We start from the raw sequence: 22,578 nt of genomic DNA on the forward strand, positions 1-22,578 counted from the left end.
CGGCTCTAGTTTGACAGTTTGATGCACAACAGTGGCATATAAACACCAGGCAAGTGAAAACAGGAAAGTGAGGAAGTGCTCAATGAAAGTCCACTAGCAGTTGGAGCTTATAGCAGGGTAACTAAGAGATGGTTCAGGTTCACCTGATCCATCTCCAGCTAGTCAGTATCAGAAAGGAAAATCTGAAAGTTTGAAGCCTAATCTTAAAAGCAGAAGAGCTTTGTCTTCGTTCTCTCAGCTCAGCGGAAGAAATTTTAACTGTAATTACACCCTCAAACACACAAATCATTGGTCTTTCTCAGGTTTATAGATGGACAAGGTACGGGCTGATGGATCGATGGCATCAATCCAGCGCGGCATCCAGTAATGGGAGAGCCACTGAGCACGGTCTGGGTAGTGCTTCTCAAACTCCTGTCTATAGTAGTAGGCCTCTTTAGTGCGTGGGGGATTGTGAGGGAACCTCTTGTAAGCTTCCTCCATGTCATCATCGTTCACCTAAAAAAAACAACAACAAAACAAAACAAAACAGACGGGTCACTCGCAAACTTTGTTCAATCAATCAAAGCATCAACATCAACTAACGAGCAATGTCATAATACAGAGCTAAGAGGAACACCTACAATTTACTGAACCTCTCTCTGCGGTTTAATTAAAGATTTTAACGCTGTCGTGATTAGTGTATTTGATCAATTTTCTGTGGATTCTTGGCCCGTTCTAATTTAAATTTACTTTAAATGCAAAATTTTAAGTTAAAGTAAATCTTTTATTCTGTCAAAGTGGTGCCATTGCACTGAGCTTGGAATTCTGATTTTTAGTAAGTGCACCTGTGTTATGAATTTGAAAATTTCCTACGTTGCCTTGTTCTTGCGTTATTGCATTCACAAACCTGGGTGTCTGCACCACCTGAAATCTGCCTGAAATCAGTCGAGATTTACTAGATTGTGAGAAGGCCGAAATCAATGTTAACATAAAAACTTTACTGTGAATGGGACCGAGTCAGAGGCTTCTCTACCAAATATTACCATTGACTCCAGATGCTCCTGCAGGTACGTGTACCAGGACTTCTTCACAGATGTCAGGCCATCACTAAAGGCTTCTTTACGCCTCCAGAGAATCTCATCAGGTATCAAGTCGAGACCTTTGAAGGACTCCCTCAGAAGGTGCTTCTCCACTCCATCCTGGTTTCACAGGACACAATACACTATTATTAATCAGAATCAGAATCAGAATACTTTATTGATCCCTGGGGGAAATTATTACAAAGCAAAGTTGCATGATAGTGTGGACACCAATATTGTACAGACTCACCCTAGGAACCCTCATTTCCTCAGGCAAGGAGAGGTAGTACGCTGTGAATCTGTGGTCCAGGAAAGGCACTCTCAGCTCCAGGCTGAAAGAGAGCGACACGAAATGAGCCTGAACTGAAATAGTCCATTGCAAAATCAATTTCTATCAAATTGTGTGAGTACAGGACAGGGTTACTAATAGGTCTATGCTATTAATCAGAACTCTGTCATTAATTTTTATTACTATATTTGAATAATAGTCAGCGTCACCCTATTGGTTGGTTGCATTATTTGGTGACCACTATTGGTTAATCACTGACATTTTGGCAATGGTTAAAATGAATGCATTAGTTATTTTACCACCAAAGCTCTCCAGCTGAATTCCTGCTGTCCACTTTACCCTCCATCCTTTTCCCCCCTTTTTATGGTCAAATTAAAGATGCTTCATGAGCACTACATGCTCTGAAAAGCTGTTGCACAAACAATTACAGCCAATTCTGAACGAAGTAATTGTAATTACAGGACATTTTTTCAGCAGAAAATTATCGCCAACAACAGGCAAAGTGCAATGTTCCCTTTTTATTTTTTGCTAGATTCTTTCAGTTACCGGTCTTAATTCTTCGGGCAGGGCTAGTGAGTAACAAAGAAGGGCTACCCATGTGCAGCAGTGGTCCGATCAGCACGGAGAACATCAAACATGTAGAGCTCCTCCATCAGACGAATGCTGTCCTCTGCTGCAGCTTTGGGTGTTGGAGCCTAGAGGAGAAATAAAGCCATGTTTAAATGAATCCTTTTCGATTGGCATTCTAACTTTAGGTTCAGTCTGAAGTTTTCCTTCAGACGTTGTAATATTTCTGGATCACAAGTCTGACAATTCTGGCTAACAAAAGTGCTTCGTATATTTTGTCTGTAATTATCATTTAAAATCATTTTTATTTAAAGCAATGAAACGTCAAAAGAAAAAAAACAAATGCAATGAACTTAGATTTGCTCTACTTTGTAAGGTTGTCCAGATTTTTTGAGAAGTATAATCATCCCAAAGCATAAAGATTTCTGTATTCAGATCAGTTTAAAAAAAGAAGTCTTTCTTCTGCACAAGTTTGAGAAGCCACATGCAAGTCAGAACAGGAATTCCAGAGAAGTGATCCAAGCATGTCAAAAGTATTCATTCACCCATCCAAATCAATGAATTCAGGTGCTCCAGTCACTATAAAATCAAGCACCTAGGCATGCAGACTGCTTCTAGAAATATTTGTGAAAGAATTGGTCGCACTCAGGAGCTCCATAGTGGTACCATAATAAGATTCCAACTGTGCAACATAGGGATGGGTATTGATAAGATTTTCACGATTCCGATTCCATTTTCGATTCTGTTTAATGATTCGATTCTCTTATCGATTCTTTTTTTTTTTAAAAAGGAGAACACTAAGGTCGATTAGCTTAGAACTTTGTTTTATATCTTCTCTTTGAACAAGATAGAAATTTAGGAGTAACATGGCCTTACAAACCCAACAGTGAGATCTTAAGAGATCCACAGCCTACGGCTCTTCAATGGGGTGTCACAGGGTCCCCAGGAAAAAAAATTGTAAATTTAAAATAATAAAATAAATATTCTTCTGTAGCAATAACAAAGTATAACATAAATTGTTCTGTGGCAATTACACAAGAATATCCAGTAATGTCCCTGCCTACAATTAAACACATTCACTTACGGAAAATCGGGGGCATCTGCTGTGGCAGCCTTTTACCACAAACTGAGTCACTGCTCAGTGACATTCGTCTATCCTGGCCTGAAAGGAGACGCTAACGGTAGACTGCAGCGAGAACTGCCAGCATCTGAGCCAGCCTCTGTCTGTCTCATCATGGTCACCTAAATGCACAGTAATGGCAGGTTTTGTAATAAGGCAGATCGCGCTAACATAATATGCACTGTTGTTGATTATTTACCTGCCGCATTAACGGGAGAGGACGTGCAAACGTTACCGCTGCTGCTGGGTTGAGATTCACGAGTCCGGAGCGGAATTAAAAACACGACATTCATTTGAGGTTATCGTGTGGGTTTTTTTGAGCAAATGCTTTTGCATATTCGTAGTGTTTCCTCCCTTAAATGAAATATCTACTTTGCAAGTATTGCAAGTTGCCCTGTTGTCATCCGTTCTCATAAAGTACAGTGGGGCAAAAAAGTATTTAGTCAGCCACCGATTGTGCAAGTTCCCCCACTTAAAATGATGACAGAGGTCAGTAATTTGCACCAGAGGTACACTTCAACTGTGAGAGACAGAATGTAAAAGAAAAATCCATGAATTCACATGGTAGGATCTGTAAAGAATTTATTCGTAAATCAGGGTGGAAAATAAGTATTTGGTCACCTCAAACAAGGAAAATCTCTGGCTCTCACAGACCTGTAACGTCTTCTGTAAGAAGCTTTTCTGTCCCCCACTCGTTACCTGTATGAATGGCACCTGTTTGAACTCATCATCTGTATAAAAGACACCTGTCCACAGCCTCAAACAGTCAGACTCCAAACTCCGCCATGGCCAAGACCAAAGAGCTTTCGAAGGACACCAGGAAAAGTATTGTAGACCTGCACCAGACTGGGAAGAGTGAATCTACAATAGGCAAGCAGCTTGGTGTGAAAAAATCAACTGTGGGAGCAATCATCAGAAAATGGAAGACATACAAGACCACTGATAATCTCCCTCGATCTGGGGCTCCACGCAAGATCTCATCCCATGGGGTCAAAATGATCATGAGAACGGTGAGCAAAGATCCCAGAACCACACAGGGGGGGACCTGGTGAATGACCTGCAGAGAGCTGGGACCAAAGTAACAAAGGTCACCATCAGTAACACACTACAACGGCAGGGAATCAAATCCCGCAGTGCCAGACGTGTTCCGCTGCTGAAGCCAGTGCATGTCCAGGCCCGTCTGAAGTTTGCCAGAGAGCACATGGATGATACAGCAGAGGATTGGGAGAATGTCATGTGGTCAGATGAAACCAAAGTAGAACTTTTTGGTATAAACTCAACTCGTCGTGTTTGGAGGAAGAAGAATACTTAGTTGCATCCCAAGAACACCATACCTACTGTGAAGCATGGGGGTGGAAACATCATGCTATGGGGCTGTTTTTCTGCCAAGGGGACAGGACGACTGATCCGTGTTAAGGACAGAATGAATGGGGCCATGTATCGTGAGATTTTGAGCCAAAACCTCCTTCCATCAGTGAGAACTTTGAAGATGAAACGAGGCTGGGTCTTCCAACATGACAATGATCCAAAACACACCGCCCGGGCAACAAAGGAGTGGCTCCGTAAGAAGCATTTGAAAGTCCTGGAGTGGCCTAGCCAGTCTCCAGACCTCAACCCCATAGAAAATCTGTGGCGGGAGTTGAAAGTCCGTGTTGCTCGGCGACAGCCCCAAAACATCACTGCTCTCGAGAAGATCTGCATGGAGGAATGGGCCAAAATACCAGCTACTGTGTGTGCAAACCTGGTAAAGACCTATAGTAAACGTTTGACCTCTGTTATTGCCAACAAAGGTTATGTTACAAAGTATTGAGTTGTATTTTTGTTATTGACCAAATACTTATTTTCCACCCTGATTTACCAATAAATTCTTTACAAATCCTACCATGTGGATTCATGGATTTTTTTTTTCACATTCTGTCTCTCACAGTTGAAGTGTACCTCTGGTGCAAATTACTGACCCCTGTCATCATTTTAGGTGGGGGAACTTGCACAATTGGTGGCTGACTAAATACTTTTTTGCCCCACTGTATAATCAAATTTTTGAGCGTTTGAGCCGCTTAGGCGCCGTGTTTCCTCCCAGGTAAATGACGCTCCGCAACGTGGTGACGTCATTCGGGGCGACTGGAATCAATAAGGGAATCATTTGCAAAAATGGCAAACAATTCCAAGGAATTGAAACAGTGGGAACCGGTTCTCAACAAGAACCGGTTTTCGATACCCATCCCTAGTGCAACAAGTCCAGTTGCAAAATTTCCTTGCCACTAAATATTCCACAGCCAACTGTTAGTGGTGTTATAAAAAGTGGAAGCGACTGTGAACGATAGCAGCTCATCTACAAAGTGGTAGATTGTTTAAAATCAGAGCGGGGTCAGCAGTTTGGCAGTTGCCAGGAGAACAGTACTTGTCTGCCTGCACTGTGCCAAGTTGTGGCGGGGCGTGGTAATCGGTGCAGCAGCAGGATAGGCGAATGCACCTGCAGGGCATCCAAAATCACACCTCGCCAGGTTAATAGACTAAACTGGGTCACGTCATGTTTTTGTTTGTGTATTCTTGTGGCTGGCATCTAGGGAGCTGCAGCCGAGGCATGTTGTAACAGCAGCCGAGTTACATAAAGAGTAAAAAGTCACTGAATGCTGGATCGTGGTCCTGTCGTGCCTCCTACCTGCCACAGAAGTGGTTGGTGAAGGGAGCATTATGGTCTGGGGATGTTTTACTGCAGTTGGGCTCGGCAACTTAATTCCTGTGAAAGGACCTCTAAAGGCTTCAGCATACCAACACATTTTGGACAATTTCATGCTCCCACGTTTGTGGGAGTTTTGGGATGCCTCCCTCCTGCTCCAACATGACTGCGCACCAGTGCACAAAGCAAGACATGGATGAGTGAGTTTGGTGTGAAAGAACTTGACTGACCTACCGAGTCCTGACCTCAAGCTGACAGCATTCCTTTGGGATGAATTAGAGGGGAGACTGCCAGCCAGACCTGTTCATCCAACATCAGTGTCTGATCTGTCTGACAGGCTGAAGGTTAAGGCTAAGCCTCTGTCCTGCTTTTCCCTTCTTACTGTTGCCAAATGCATTCTCATATGGGGTCATCTGACAGTTGGGGTTTTTGTAGGGTCTTTACAATATAAAGCACCTTGAGGTAACTGGTGTTGTGATTTAGCATTGTATAAATATGTCTGTGGAGGTTCTCAGTCATCCAGGTCATCGTAGTCAAAGGAGCTTGCAAAGAAAAGCGTCTGGACTTCTTTAAGTTGCTTGAAGACGTTTCACCTCTCATCCGAGAAGCTTCTTCAGTTCTAAGGTCAAATGGTGGAGAGTCCCAGATATAAATCTAGTGGGAGTATCCCCCCCACAGAGGGACAAAAGGACCCCTGATGATCCTCTAAGAAGCCATCAATGTCCACTGTGAGCGACCACATAATAATAATAATAATAATAATAAATATCTATTCTCTGTAGATTGTAGAGACAGATTTTGCCTCTAAACAGGAAAATTACTACAGAAGTAGTTACAGTGATTTTCAGCAGGTGGTGGAAACCCTAAAGTCAGTTTTAATGGCTCAGCACAGGGAAAAGAGTCACAACTCACAATTTCTACTGAGAGCTCCAGTAGATTTTCTTAGTGTGCAGGCTGTGATCAGCAGACCTGCAGCTCTTTGTGGATTTATACACCTGGATTCAACCAGATGTGAGCAGATGTTTTATGAATTGTCCTGGCCAATTTCCATCCTCTACACTGATAGTATTGTTTATATTAACTTAATACTAGATGGCCACTGTGCATCACAGTACAGCAAATAAACCTGTTTATCCTACACTAACCTACATAGGATTTTCTACTGAGCCTCAAAATAACAGTCAGTTTTTCAGCACATTAAACAACATGGAAAAGAAAAAAAGAAAAAACACAAAACAAAACAAAACAAAAAAAAAAAAACAGTGTGACATGTACAGACCCAATATCTGACTTGGAACAGAATAGCCCTTTATTGTCATTGCACATGTACAAAAAATTGTGGAAATTATTTAAAGACATGAGGACTTGCATATAAGATTTAAACTAGTTTATCAAACACCACTGAGCAGCCGTTGTCTTTAAATCCAATCTCTCTTCCTCCTCTCCGGTCCTGAGTCAAGTTTGCTCTTTCTTTTCTCTCCCTGTGAAAAACAGCAGCTGTACCTTTAGCTGCAACACACTGTACGACAAACTGCACACAAACAGTTTGATGTTTGTTGGGCTGATACAAACGCTGCATTTGAAATGACCTGTCACTTAAAAAAATGTCACTCCCTTTATGCTCGCCCTTTTGTAAGGTACGCTAGATGCCAAGGTGCCCAAACCGCAACTTATGGACACCTGCAGTCGTTCCAGTTTTGTGACAGGAATAAAAAGAAAGAAAGGAAAAAGAAAACAATCCACTTTAACCACTGACAATGGCCCACAATTGTGCCTCTTTGATCTCTTTTTATGCTACATCCTGCCTTTCATGCATTACTATTCACGCTCCAATCAGTTTGATGTGTGAAGGCGGCAGTAACATGAAATAATAACTTCCCTCAAATGTCTTAATGAGCCTGCTTTAAAATGTAAGGAGTGGAAAATACAGATATTTTTTTTGAAAATGTAGGGGGTAAAAATAAAAAACCCAAAACAATAACTCGTAATAAAGTATAAGTAAAGTACAGATGCCTGAAAATTGTACTTAAGTTCAATAAGGAAGTATTTGTACTTTGTTACTTCCCACCTATGCCCATTACTGTATGTTCAAACTAACAAAGTGAGAAAGAGAAGAAATGTAAAGGTGATGAATACCCCACGCTGTACTCGAACTGACAATCTTCAGCAGGCAAAAGAAAGATAACAGAAATAATTATGAAATCAGGCAACCAATATCAAAATGATCTGGAAAGTAGTTCAGTCTGCAACCTCATGACATACAGCAAATAGCTTACTGCTGTAGAGTGAAAACAGGTGTACCTAATAAAGTGGCTGCTAGGTTTACTAAAGAGGCTCAGTATCGGTTTTGTGACTCAAAGTATTTTTGTGGCTGGTCTTATAACTCATGAATTGGTAAGAGTTTCACTTTCAGGAGATGAAAATTTGTAATTCACATTTGCATTATTTAAAGTCTGTGGCACATGATTTGCTGCAAATTGCAAGAAATGTAACACTGGAAACAATCCTGTCTTATGCCTGTTGTGGTCGTGATAGTCGCTATCAGGACTGTTTATTTTTAAGAGGGGGAAACAATATCACAACCAGTGCATCATTGTTGTGTTTGTTGTTTTGACTGTGTTCACCTGATGGTTTCTATCTCTGAATATAAATTAACTATTCTGTTTGGGAATGCAAACTTTGAGGTAGCAGGAGTCATTCCTTGGGAGCAGGGACCATGGGAGTCATGTTTGTGTTGCTCTGGTTTTCCCCGGGACCACAAAGAGTGTTATGCTACATGATGAGTCTAGATTCAGCCTGTGCTGTCCAAGTGTGGAGGATGAAGTGTATGGGGTGGCATTTCCCTCAATGGAAAAACAATGCTTTTCACCAGAGGAGGATATATCAATGCGTCGAGTTATCAAGATAAGATTCTACGACCAGTGACAACACATGATCCCACAGAGAAGGGTTTATGTGGAAGTGGAAACGATAAAGTAGCCTGCCTGCAGTTCTGACCTCAACCCCACTGAACACTTGTGGGTGTGCTTAGGTTTGCTGCTCATGTCAGTGACCGACATAACCAGACTGGCTTACTTGTGACAAAGAATGGGACGCCATCCCACAGAAGTGTGTGACCAAGCTGGTGGTGCCAGGGTGTTGTGCATGTCTCTTCTACATTCTACTAAAGCAACTCTCTATTAAATGAATACATTTTTAAACTGCCAATATTCTTCAGACTTCAATTATCAGTAGCCCAGTAAGCAGTTTGGCATTGGCAGAGAAGATTTGAGATGGCCATAGTATAAGGTTTATGAAGCACTGTTACACAAATTTCATTAATTTTTGTACTAAGTTTATGTGTTGTCACAATTCTATTACATTTAAGATAAATCAGCCTGAAAAAACAAAGGTAAACCATCAAACTCACCTTGTGGAAGTAAATGTATCCCTGCGTCAGCTCATCAGAACCCTCTCCAGAGAAGATCACCACACTGTCAGTCTTCTGTCTGATGTACTTTGAAATCAAGTACATGCCTGTACAGTTAATAGTAAAAGAGTGTAGAGTCAAGTGCATTCCTGCTCATGTACCCTTATAAAAACAAATCACAACCTACTGAATGTATAATATACAACTAGAATGCTGTTATGTTTGATTACATTACAGTTAATATCCTACATGTCCGACGCCCATGTGGTGGTGCCCTGATACAAGGCCACGTAAATTTTGATAACTTTTTCCCTTAATAAGTGAAAAAATAATTAAAAAACTATTTTAAAACATATTTGACAATGTAAAACATTTAAGTATGACAAATAAGCAAGAAAGTAAAATCAAGAAGGGACAAACGTTTTCACAGCACTGTATATAAAGTGCTTTGTGTTCCACTCACCCACAGAGGCACGTATTGTGGTGATGTCATAGCTCTCCAGGTGGAAGATGACATCCTTCACAACTTCAATACCTTCTTCTACAGTGAACGTCACCTCATGGTGTTCACTACCAATATGAGTGGCCACCTGACAAAACACCAATTGATGATTAAAAACACACCAAGACCTTTTTTTAAGTGATCCGTGACACACGCCAATGTTATAAGCTTAAGTTATAAGTTAGAAACAGGTCTTATAAGTGAGGGACAAACCTTGCGAGCAGCTACGATGTCTGGACTGTCGTCTGATCCGATTGCAAATGTCTGAATGGGATATGGCAGCTTCTCCTCTTTGGCCAGTTTTACAAGTGTAGCAGCAACCAAACTGGAGTCCAGACCACCTGAACAACAGTAATATACGTTTATATTCTATATCTGGAGTTCCAGAGGGTTCTATGCTGAGAACAATTGGATAGATAAAGTTGGGCATCATCTGAATAGAAGTAAAAATGCATGCGGTGTGTTTTAATGATACCATCTAAGAAAAGCTACTATAATGTAAACAGAAGGACCTAGCACAGAAGCCTGTGGAACTCCAAAATTAACCTGTGTGTGTGAAGAGGACTCCTCGTTTATGGGAACAATTGGAATCTATATCTACGTCATATCTAGATATGATTCAAACACGGTACCTTTAATACCTACAGAAGGTCTAATCGCTGTGATAAAATATGATAGTCAACACTATCAAATACCTGGTTGAGGATTAGGAGGACAAGCAGAGATTAGTTCTAAACCATTCCTGTTTTATAACCACTCTTTCAAGAATTTTTGAGAAAAAATTAAAGATGAATCAAGTGATGTAGTGGTTTAATTACTGCAAGCTTGAAGGCCTGTGGTATGTAGCCCGTTAACAGAGATAAGCTGATTGCATTTAAGCTCGAAGCATTATTTTTAAATCCCATTCTGAGGCTGTCATTTACAGCAGCGGTCCCCAACCCCCGGGCCTCGGGCCGTTTGGTACCGGACCGTGAGAGTTGAGGCTCAGGTGTGAAATGTATAGTTTCCAGGGTTTTTATTGTTTTTATCGTTAACTCTGTTTTCCTTGGTCTTTTCATGTGTGTTATGAATAAATCTTTTTTTCGGTACCGGTACTAGTTTTATTTTGTTGTATTTATCCGCGACACCTTAAAGGCCGGTCCGTGAAAATATTGTCGGGCATAAACCGGTCCGTGGTGCAAAAAAGGTTTGAGACCGCTGATTTACAGTATCCACATGGATGCTAAAATCACAATAGTTTGGGAACTGTTTGGTCTTTGGTTGTTTAATACGATGGAATGGAAGCTGCTCCAAGGATTCTAACAATATGGCTCAGAGGTGTCGATTCATTTAAACCAGGGGTGTCAAAGTCATTTCAGCCCACTTCGACCTTAAGTGGGTCAGACCACTGAAACCTTTCTGTCAGTGTAAAGAAGTTCAGTTTTTCTACATGATACAGATAAAGCTGCTGTGACAAAGGAAAGGAATCTGTCAACAACTCTTTGGAGTTGTATTGTAAGAAATGAATGTATAAAATGAATCCAGTTTTGAGGGGGTGGTATGCATTCAGTACTAGGGAGAACACACATAAGGTTTAAGGCCTGGACAAGTTTGAAACCTTTTTTCATTAACAATGGAACATGGCTGAAAATATAAGCTGATCCCATCCCATCTACTACACCTTCCCTATTTCAGTAGCTGCCGGGGCCCAGAGGAGAGAGCTGTGTGGTTTGTGCGCAAGCTGGAGAGGGCAGCTGAGAAGCTGCATGTACAAAATGACCATGACATTAATGCTTATGATCAGTGTATGTTAACTTTTAACCACAACTCTATATGTAAATTGGATTGCGATGAATTGCAAATAAAACACTTCTTCACTTGTGAATGAACAGAAAGCTCATCACATGTAAGTGAAGTTAATGTTACTGTCAGACAGGTCGACTTACTCACACAGAATATGTCTATGTATGAACGCCTACTCTTAGGCGCTAAAGCAGAATAGCATGTCTCAAGGCACAGAAGCCAAATGAAAATGCAAGCCCTTTCAAAAAGGACATAAGATTAACACACACACACACGTTGTGCTCCACATAGCAGATGTTACCTGACAGAAGACAACCAATTCTCCTGTGAGCCATGAGACGTTTCCTTACAGCATTTTCAAACAGATTTCTGATGTTGCTCTTCACCAGTTCCTCATCCAAACCTAGGGAGACAAACTCTTTAATGTCCTTCACAAATACCATCTACCACTAGAAATGCTTGATGTTTAAAGTGGTGAATAGACTCTTACTTATAGGTAGTTTCTCCACTGTATCATAGATGGCATGAGAAGGCTGTTGTCTGCAGCAGTGAAACTGTTCCATCTGAATAGACTGAACTTTGCCACTTGGCTTTAAATCAAAGACCTCAAAGTGCCCAGGGGGGAAGGGGACAATGCTGGCAGGAGTACCCATGCCATGGGTAATGTCTATCAAGCCTGTGATCAGAATAAGGTTAGTAATGCAAACATATAAAGAAGCAACATTCAAGCAATATAAACCATCCCATTACCTTTGGCCTCCGAGCACAATGCAAGGAATCCATCGTCTGTGAGGAGTTTGAACAAAGGCCTAACACCATACGTATCTCTTCCCACATGCACTTTTCTGTTGGCAGTGTCCAGAAGAATGAAAGCAAATACACCATCCAGGAGAGAAGCCATCTTCTTAATGCCAAAGCGGTCATAAAGGTGGAGCAGAATCTCACCATCCATTTTAGTCTGGCAATCAAACTCAAATTGCTTCCTCAGCTGAAAGAACAAATGGCAACAAAATGATCATTTTAACTTTCATTAGTAGGGCTGAACCCTTAACCACTCTGGAATTTCCCCAGATGGCCATGAGAACTGCTTCTGTCTCTTTAGGTTAAGAAACAGGTGGGGGAGGATTGTGGTACCTGGCACACCCAGGTCTGTGCAGTGAGGGTGCAATGGGAGTGTGAGGCCCCGATCTTTAATTCCCAGATTTGGCAGAGCTCCATCCCAAGTGAGGCTAGGGACATTGAGTCATGTTCTGCACCCCACTGCCAGAGCTGCAGTACAGTGCTGCAGCCACAAGGTGGTTGGTGCCTGTTATGGCAGTTATCGCCAAACAAGATGGAAGACACCGTAAGCGAAGGGAGCAGTTAAACTGAAGTACGAGTCCTATTAAGCTAATGGCAAAAGGCAAAGCCGGATGTGGCTCTAGCTGAAGCAAAAACGCAGGCATTGGAGGAACACAGTGAGGCCATGAAGCAAACCTTTGTCAGCAGGAATAGAGTGCTGCTGACTTCAAATGAGGATACAGTCAGGCAGTTTTGTTTATATAGCACCAAATCAGCGTGAACAGTGAGCAAATGAGCATGCTTGCTTCTTTAATGACTTGGCACTAGGGGTGGGTTTTGATAATCGATTTATCGATTAAAATCTATTCTAGCTCGGATAACGTGATATAGATTCATTAAAATCCTGAATCGATTTTTTAATATAAATTTATTTTGCCCAAAATGCCAGAAACTCAGGTGAAACCTCACAAAAAAAAACCACCAAACAGCTAAAACAGTGAATGAGAGCAGAAACACGGATTCTGCACATAAATGTAAACACACAGCTCGGACCCGCCAGATCAGAATCAGTGAGATGTCGCCTTTCTCACCCGACGGCACGGTCGGGGCTGAAAGCCGACAGGTCGCTGATTCTGATGTTTCGGCGGGACCGCACTTTGTGTTTACGCCCTTTTTGCGCTGATTCTAAAGCTGTTAGTTTGATCTCTCTCCAAACAATATTGACCAAATCAGCAGCAAAAGATCCAAACTACGCTTCACAAAAACATAAACATTCCCTCTTACTGTTGCGGTTTTGCTTCCACCACTCCTCATTTACATGAATAAATGGGAGTATATGAGAGGATGTAAGTATTAGTGTGTCTAATTCCTGCATCCTCTAATGTCTGTAACAACAATACAGAGGAGTGCACTGTCCACAAGAAGATCATTTGTAACCCCAAAAGGTTGATTCTGTTCACTTAGATGTAGCCTTTCCTGAATACGCTGTTACGTTCCCCTGAGGAGGCCCTGCTAGGGCCGTAACACCCCCCCCACATAAATACAAACCCGTTGTTTGTCAAATGATTATGATAAACAAAACCACAAATCAAGTCCGTAACCATCGCATCAACAAATTGCAGGCTTTCCACCTACCAAACCCCATAGCAACGGTTAGGCATTTCCTGCGGAAACTGCCAACCCCATCTCAGTGGGTTCACAACATTGACAGAGAGTGGCCCCAGACCCTCGAAACAGTGTCCCATGTGATAGCCAGGGCTTTGGACCATCATATGTGGAGAACCCAGCAGGCAGCTAGTGGGCCTTACTGAAACACTTTGCAGACTATTCCTCAAGTCACCGGTACAGGCATGTTTGTTAGCCAGGGTTGCGGGTCTTACTGGTGGTTTTATACATGATCTGTCCACCTGCAGGTCATTTTGAGGAACTGGGACATTGTCAACCAGCAGCAGCTCAGGGTTAGTTGACCTCTTACACTGACTACATGACACTACTGAGCAATTATGCTCCAAGTGTAGCCTCTTAATAGGCCTGGCAACCTTGTCGGTTTGAGAGCCACGACTGACTTTTCTCAAAGCAGGCCCTTTTTGCTTTGAGTTTGCTTTCTGTTTGAGTTTCAGTCTCAAACAGTTAGCAACAAGGTGTCCAGGTTTGTGGCAGAAGAAACAAAGCTTCGTTTTGGGTCTCGAATCCACAACTTTTTCAGCTTCGTTAGCTGGCTCCCTCCTAGCTCTCCAAGATGTATTATAGTGAGAAGGGATGTCACATTCTACCGCATTTGTTTTATGAGTTAGGGTAAACTCATCGGCCAGTATGGCAGCCTGCTGTAAAGTGGAAACCCTCTGTTCACTTAAATAAAGAGCAATACACTCAGGAACAGAGTTTTTAAAATCCTCCACAAGCATGAGCTCACGTAACAACCCCAAACTGTTAACCTGGCTTGCAGAGCACCACCTATCAAAGAGCTTCGCATTGTCCCTAGCGAAGTCAAGATAGAACTGACCCTGTGCCAACTCCAAACCTCGAAAATGCTGCCTATAGGCCTCAGGCACAACTTCATAGGCTTGGAGGACGGCACTTTTAATCTTTTCATAAACTAGGCTGCCCTGCCTAGACAGACCAGAGCAAGCTTGCTGAGCCTTACCTGTGAATTTACACAGCAACATCACCCCCCACACGTCTTCAGGCCACTGTAATGCAGTTGCTATGCTTTCAAACACACTGAAGAAGCTCTCAACACTGGACTCACAGAAAACGGGAACCAGGTGGATGTTATTGCTTACAAACGAGCTTCTAGACACCTGTGCACTGATGGCTGCATCAGCCATTTTGGGGGCCGGAGAAGGGTTAGAAAACACACCCTAATTTAGACACAACCACACCCGTCTGCCAACTCACTCAGACTACCCAATAATTAACCGATTAATGGAAAACTACACAACTTACTTTAACTGACCAACTTACCTCTTGCAGTATACACATTAAACAAACACAACTTACCCAGTTCCTAAGCACAACAAACTTTACCTATCTTCTGGAGCGTGCCGGGCTCGAGGCGACTTGAAAGGCGAAACTTCAGCGACTGGAGCCCTGAATTGCCTACCCCCAACAGGGAACGAATCCCCGCCCAGGATTACTCCGAAAATAAAAAAGGCAAAATAACAAAAGAGTGCCCGAAGGAAGAACTTTATAAGCTCAGCTGGACACTCACCTAACTTAACTGGGAAGTTGAATCTCTAAAGGTGAAAAAAAGCAAGATAATCAAATACCAATTCCAACTCAAAACTCCCTTTTCAACTATCCCGGATGAGCCGCCACTTGTTACGTTCCCCTGAGGGGTCTAGGCAGGGAGGGGGAAGTAACAAAAGTGACTGGGTCAGAAAAAGGAGTCAAGGAGGCAAAAGGGTAAATTAAAGAGTTTTATTAAAGTTTCAATTTATACTAACTAAAAGAGACGGACGAGCCGCTATCACCATTTAAGAAAACAAACAAAACTCAGGCGTTGGTCAATAAAGCACAAAGTAAGTCAAAAAGAGTGCAGCTCACTAGCTGGAAACACCCCAAAACACTCAGCTCACTAGCTGTAACCACACTAATGGCACTCTGGCCCAGAGCTCACCTTTCCCTGGGCTTAAATACTTTTAATTACTGATGAGAGTCAGCTGCACAAAAGGGAAAGGTGGCACCTCCGGCAGAAGAGGTAGTGGGACACTCCCACACAGGCACCTTCAGGAGGAGGCCCTGCTAGGGCCGTAACAACGCTCTGTCCAGATGAACAGAATCTGTTCAGCAACAACTGCAATCAAGCATTTGCGATAACTGGCAATGAGTCTTTTACAGCGCTGTGGAGGAATTTTGGCCCACTCATCTTTTGCAGCCACATTGGAGGGTTTTTCGAGCATGAACCGCCTTTTTAAGGTCATGCTACAGCATCTAAATCTGATTCAGGTCAGGACTTTGACTGGGCCAAACTCCAAAGTCTTTGTTTTTCTTAAGCCATTCAGAGGTGGACTTGCAGGTGTGTTTTGGACCATCGTCCTGCTGCCCACAACCAACTTGGGGTCACGAACAGATGGCTAGACATTCTCCTTTCAGATGTTTTGATAGACAGCAGAATTTAGCACAGCAAGTCTTCCAGACCATCTCACTACCACCACCACATTTTATTGATGGTGTGATGCTCCTTTTCTGAAATGCTGCCTTTCTTTTACGCGAGATGTAATCGGGCACACGTCTTACAAACATTTCAACTTCTTATATTTATCTGAAGTTGCAGATGCCCAAGTCTTGGGCATCTTCAAGATGTTTTCTGACAAAACTAAGATGAGCCTTCATGTCCCTTTTGCTCAGCAGTGGTTTTTGTCTTTGGACTCTGACATTCAGGCCATTTTTATCTTAGTTTCTTATTGTAATCCTGAACACTGACATAAACCGAGGCAAGTGAAGGCTGCAGTTCTTTGGATGTTGTTCTGGGGTCTTTTGTGACCTCTTAGTCGTGCTGCACTCTTGGGGTAATTTTGGTCGGCTGCCACTCCTGGGAAGGTTCACCACTGTTTTCGCCATTTGTGGATAATGTCTCTCACTGCGATTTGCTGGAGTCCCACAGCTTTAGAAATGGCATTATAACCTTTTCCAGACTGAGAGATCTCAATTACTTTGTTTCTCATTTGTTCCTGAATTTCCTTAGCTCATGGCATGATGTCTGGCTTTTGAGGTCTACTCCACTTTGTCAGGCAGGTCCTATTTAAGCGATTTCTTTATTCAGAAGGTATGATAGTAATCAGGCCTCGGTGTGGCTGGAGAAATGTAACTCAACTTTATTTATGTTATAGGGGAGAAAATCACTTTTTCACACAGGTCCATGTAGGTTTTGATTTTTTCCCTCTCGATGATAAACACCTTCATTTTAAAACTGCATTTTGTGTTTACTTGTGTTATCTTTGTCTAATATTTAAATTTGTTTGGTGATCTGAAACATTGAAGTGTGACAAACATAAAAAAAATAAGAAATCGGTAAGGGTGCAAACACTTTAATGCCCCATTATCTCGAAGACTTGATTACAATTCTTGCTGCCAAAAATGGCATAAACAGGAATAGGTCACAGTTTTTCCACATAGGACCAGATAGTTTTGGATAACTTTTTTTTCTCCCCAATCATTTAATCAATCAGCGTTTAAGACCTTAATTCCAGACATCCTTACCACCAAACTGGCCCACCCTCAGATTCCCCCTGCCACCTGGTACTGGATCAAAGCTTTCCTCACCCACCGGCCTCAATCAGTCAGACCCCCCACCCCCACTGTCACTCAGCACCAGATCCCCACAGGGGTGCCCCCTATTGTACGCCCTGTACACCTCTGACTGCATACCAACTCACCCAACCAACATCATCATCAAGTATGTTGATGACACCACAGTGGTTGGGCTTATAAATAATAATAATAATAATAATAATAATAATAATAATAATGGATTGGATTTATATAGCGCTTTTCAAGGCACCCAAAGCGCTTTACGATACCACTATTCATTCACTCTCACATTCACACACTGGTGGAGGCAGCTACAGTTGTAGCCACAGCTGCCCTGGGGCAGACTGACAGAAGCGAGGCTGCCATATCGCGCCATCGGCCCCTCTGGCCAACACCAGTAGGCAAGTAGGGTAAAGTGTCTTGCCCAAGGACACAACAACCAGGACAGAGAGCCCAGGGATCGAACCGGCGACCTTCCGGTTACAGATGAGATTCCCAACCCCCTGAGCCATGGTCGCCCTTTGTAGAATTTGTACCTCTGGTTCCCCAAAAATAAACTAAACATCCTTAAAACAAAAGAACTTGTCATGACAGTAGCTGGCATAGACAGGTCCACTCCCCTCTCATTATAAATGGAGAATGTTTCACCACCTTCAGGTTTCTGGGCACAAACATCTCTGGTGATCTCATCTAGACCCACAACACCATTCACCCTGGTAAAGAAGGTCCAGCAGTGGCTGCACTTCCTCCATGTCCTGAGGAGGAACAACCTGGACCAGAAGCTGGTCCTGGCCTTCTACCACTCCTCACTGGAGAGTGTGCTCTGCTACTGCCTGCGTGTCTGGTACACAGCAGCCACAACTCAGAACAGGAAGGCTGCGCAGAGGGCAATTGAAACTGCCACCCCCCCCAAAAAAAAAAAAAAAAAAAATCATTGGCCTCTGAAACCAAGGCCATCGCAGGATACCCCTTGCATCCAACCCCACACCCACTCATAGCCATAGTCTGAGTAACCCTCATAACTGAGCCGCTCACACACAGACTCTAGTCAGACCAAGTCCATTGCGCTTCTTTCAAGCACTTTGCAACCTGTCTTCTAATGTGTGCCTTTCTCCTGTTTTTATATATATTCCTCTTGTTTGTTATTTATTCTTGCTGTATATAACACTTTATCTCTTTACCATGCACAGTTGGTGTGGAGCACCCACAATTTCATTATACATTTACAATAACAATAAAAAACTATTCCATTCTATTCTTTGTCCAGTATTAAAATTTGTTTAATGATCTGAAACATGCAAGTTTGATAAATATGCAAAACAAATAATAAACTGGGAAATGGAGCAGGGCGATATGACCAAAATATTTATCACGATATACATTTGAAAATTTGCGATAACGATATAACTGACGATATAATTGACACTAGACAAAATGCTTTACAACTCCACAACTTTATGTATTTTCACTTAAACAAGCAGCTGTTTTTTATGTGCATTAAAGTTATATAAAATGTAACAGTGCAAATGCAAATTCTTTGCTGACAGTTTAACCAAAAGGCGTTTCCAGTGGAAATTGGCCGACATATCCTCAGCATAACCATGTATAATATCCACAAAACTTAAAAAGAGGTTATACACACACAATACGGTAACATTATGTTGAAGCACAGTACGTATCACTCCGCGAGGCTCCGCCTACGACAGCCGTAATGCTCCGACAATCCATTAAGCGGTGCGGCTTCGTAGCTTAGCAAAGTCGTACTGAAACATTTGACAGATTTTCGAGCGCCGTGTACATAAAATCGTTTCGAGGTCAGTAAACACAACCAGAGTTCATACATAAGGCACACAGGATTATAAGGGGCTCTGTCGACTTTCAGAAAAATCAAAGGATTGATTTTAAGTGCGCCGTATTTTCCAAAAAACACGGTAATAACGACGGCCCGCTAGCATGCTCTACCAAAAATAGTGCTTTGTTGTGTATCTGACAGATGAAAGCCAAACCAGTTCCACACCACTGAAGTTGCAGCATTTTTACAAACCAGTTCTGGTTCATCGTTTCACTCAACGATCTGCTTTCGCTCTTCTCATTCTCCGTCGCCGCCATGCTTTTTCCACCATGTGCGTATGAAAACAAAGGCACTGCGCATGATCGTTTTACCCATATTCTATCGCCATATTTCATTTTCTTATTGTTGCCCAACATTATACCGGTATTACCGTGAACGGTATGATATGGCCCAGCTCTACTGGGAAAGAGGCAAATACTTTTCCACTGTATACTCAAAGCCTATAGAAAGAACAGGAGTTACAATAGTGCATTCCTAACATGCACAAAAGATGAGATTGGTTTTATTTATTGGTGGCAACCATACCACCCAGCTGTTATCAGACAGGCTTTCTGAAAATGGAGCAAAATTTGTATTTAAAATCAAGCATATAAATCCCTGTTGTATGTGTCACACACGTAAAGAACTGGAAGTATTATAAGCATGAAGGAATTTCTATATTCTCACTGATGATTGGGTGACACTTCTGACACATTAAAGAACAGAAAGCCTAGGCCTTTATCACCATCTGGAGACAATATGCTGTTGAATCAAGAAACTCTAGTGAACACGATCTTCTGAATGAACATGGACCTGGTTTGAACAGTGGGTGTCATCTTATAAATGCACCCAGACAATTCTTTGTTAAATGACATGTTCATGTATGCAGTGGCCGTAGCTCAGGAGGTAGAGCAGGTCATCTACTAATTGGATAGGTTGGTGGTTTAATCCCAGGCTGCTCCAATCTACATGCCAAATATCTTTGGGCAAAATACTAACCCCAAGTTCCTCTCCAGTACATTCATCAGACTGTCAGTGTGTGTGAATGTCAGACAGATAGCATTTAAGCATAGGGAAAAAAAGTACTTGTATGTTGTGTAAAACACTTTCAGTGCTCAGGTAGAGTAGAAAAGCGCTAAATAAGAATCAGTCCTTTTATCATTTATATTAGAGCGTATTATGTTCTACTAGAGACTTTAGTTTGCAGTAATGTGATAACTGGATGTATCCCCTGCTCGAGAAAAATACTTCTTTAAACAACCACTAAAGTTTCAGAACAGAAAGGAGCAGAAGTCTTACTGTTTGGTGGTTGTAAATCTCTCCATTGTAGCAGAGCCACATGTAAGGAAACTTCTTGATGCGCAGCGGCTGCATGCCATACAGCTGGTCCACAATGGCAAGGCGATGGAAGCCAAACCAACAGTTGGTGAAGCCATTAACATTCTCAAAGCGGAAAGCATCAGGGCCTCTGTGAGCAATTTTCATGGCACAGGTGCACTGAACTGACATGGACTCGTCGCTGCCAAACAAAGCCCAGATACCACACATTTTGCAGCTGTGGACAAAAACAAAGAGGCATGTAGCTTACAAAGAGATTACACAGAGTTTAGATTTCTAGAAATGCCTACATAAAAGAGATGATATGCAAATACAACACAGTGAGTTGGAGGATTTGGTCACCAGCTTCAAAATGAAACTTCAAAAAGCTCAGAGTCTACCTCTCGGATCTCTAACACAGCCAAACAGTAACTTAACAATAACGTAACCCTAACAAAATATCCTTCATTGTTCCTAGTACAATGGGTTTTAAGTAACAGGACATTATCATGCTTTACAGAATTCCCACGCTCCATGAACACAGCAGACTGATTTTCGAATTTGACTTCAATCACGTTTTAAACTAAACATGTGAGGTGGACGAAGATCGCGCTGTACAACTGACTGTGCTGCTGAACACAGTGTGTGTGCGTTGGGAGCGTTTGAGTTAATAAGCCACGAATTGAAGTCTCTGGTTGCTTCGGACGCACCTTTCCTGCCTCAATCTGTAATATAAACTTTAACAGTTACTACGAAATAACTGGGGGGCTTTGGATAATTAGATAGTAGACAACAATAGACCTATCTGTGATAGAAACGGTCTTCAGTTAATACAACTACCATCAAGCGCTATTCATAATCCTACCAATTAAAAATATGCTCAGCTACAACAACTAATATCCGGAAACTATTTGTGGCTTTCTAACGTACGCCGCGTGCTCAGTTGAACCATTCGTCCAGCTGCGGTGTTGTAGTCGGACCGGTGTTCCAGATTAACTGGTGATAGCAACCAGTCTGCTGGGTGCCTCGGATACGCTGAATTTTTATTAACACTGTACACAGTTGGACAGTGCTCAACATTCACATAGCATATGAGATATACTTTTAAAATTGTAATATATTTAAGTAAAATTACACATGGCAGTTTTCCCAGCATGTTTTTGCTGTGAACGCTTCCCAGTGGAAAGCCTCATTCCTGGGTACAAGCTTTTGATGAAGACAAAGAACGCAATGCAGCTTACCGTTTTCACCTTAAAACTTCCGCAAAGAAAGGCATAGACTGTTTGAATACTTGTGGCTAAGATGACGCAACGTTTCAATGAAAAAAGGGAGAAAAAAGCTACACCGCGAAGGCATTTAATAACCGGATAAGTAACCGCATCTTCAAAATAAGAGCCACGGCACAATAATGGCTCTACAATGATATCAAGATGTTGGAAAAACGTGGAAAAATAGAATGTATTATGAAAAGCACAAACTAGAAAAATAATAATTGGATGGATGCTTGGTAGATATGATAGACATGGTAGGCAATTTATTAAATCATAAAATTAGACGATTTCAAAATGATAAAGTGAAAACTAGGTAGAGATCTTGAGCTTTACTTTGATAAATTCCCTATTCATTTATTTCTAGCAACGGGTTGTTTGACGAAGTAGCTGACAAAGTTGTGTCCGCCTGCAACACTAAAGCCACACCTGCGCTCTGCACCACCTACATGGCTTCTCTTCTTGTGCAGTCTGTCACAAACGGTGGGAAACTGATTTGGCAGCAAAGTTGGTCTTTTTCGCCGCTTAGATCCCATCTACCTGCAGATCTAGTTTTGTAAATGTATTTCCAATGGAAACTAGCTCATGCTGTGAATGCTTGTGTGGTATGATTCATAATGAACACTTGTACCCATAAAAACAAACAAAATGTATTAATTAATAAAGTAATGAAAGTGCAGGCAGCTAAACGCTGCTTCCATATACCAGCCGCACTACAGTCT

General features: G+C 42.1%; 1 protein-coding gene across 2 annotated transcripts; it reads right to left on the reverse strand.

Annotated features, from left to right (window-relative positions):
- Positions 1 to 17: 17 nt before the first annotated feature.
- asns (asparagine synthetase) lies at positions 18 to 21,968 on the reverse strand. Of its 2 annotated transcripts, none has more exons than XM_080862690.1 (12): positions 21,830 to 21,968; positions 20,571 to 20,826; positions 12,158 to 12,395; positions 11,898 to 12,083; positions 11,709 to 11,810; positions 9,839 to 9,966; positions 9,587 to 9,713; positions 9,124 to 9,230; positions 1,942 to 2,042; positions 1,309 to 1,390; positions 1,023 to 1,178; positions 18 to 495 (listed from the first exon to the last, which is right to left on the reverse strand). In XM_080862690.1, the coding sequence occupies exons 2-12, from the start codon at positions 20,817 to 20,819 to the stop codon at positions 286 to 288; spliced, it is 1,686 nt and encodes a 561-aa protein (XP_080718816.1). In that variant the 5' UTR covers positions 20,820 to 20,826; positions 21,830 to 21,968; the 3' UTR covers positions 18 to 285. The 2 variants fall into 2 exon arrangements, with proteins under 2 accessions (XP_080718816.1, XP_080718817.1); XM_080862691.1 differs by lacking the exon at positions 21,830 to 21,968 and adding an exon at positions 21,519 to 21,573.
- Between the last annotated feature and the right edge of the window lie 610 nt (positions 21,969 to 22,578).

This window comes from Rhamphochromis sp. 'chilingali' (assembly GCF_963969265.1).
Source record: "Rhamphochromis sp. 'chilingali' genome assembly, chromosome: 17".
In the NCBI taxonomy this organism is placed as follows: domain Eukaryota; kingdom Metazoa; phylum Chordata; class Actinopteri; order Cichliformes; family Cichlidae; genus Rhamphochromis; species Rhamphochromis sp. 'chilingali'.

Bases quoted from the DNA above. Each gene is read 5' to 3' on its own strand.
- asns (XM_080862690.1), bottom strand. From the start codon at position 20,819: ATGTGTGGTATCTGGGCTTTGTTTGGCAGCGACGAGTCCATGTCAGTT. The intron at 12,084-12,157 runs GTAATGGGATGG...TTCTGATCACAG, and splicing joins ATTGTGCTCGGAGGCCAAAG to GCTTGATAGACATTACCCAT. The intron at 9,967-11,708 runs GTAACATCTGCT...ACTGTTGTTCAG, and splicing joins AATTGGTTGTCTTCTGTCAG to GTGGTCTGGACTCCAGTTTG.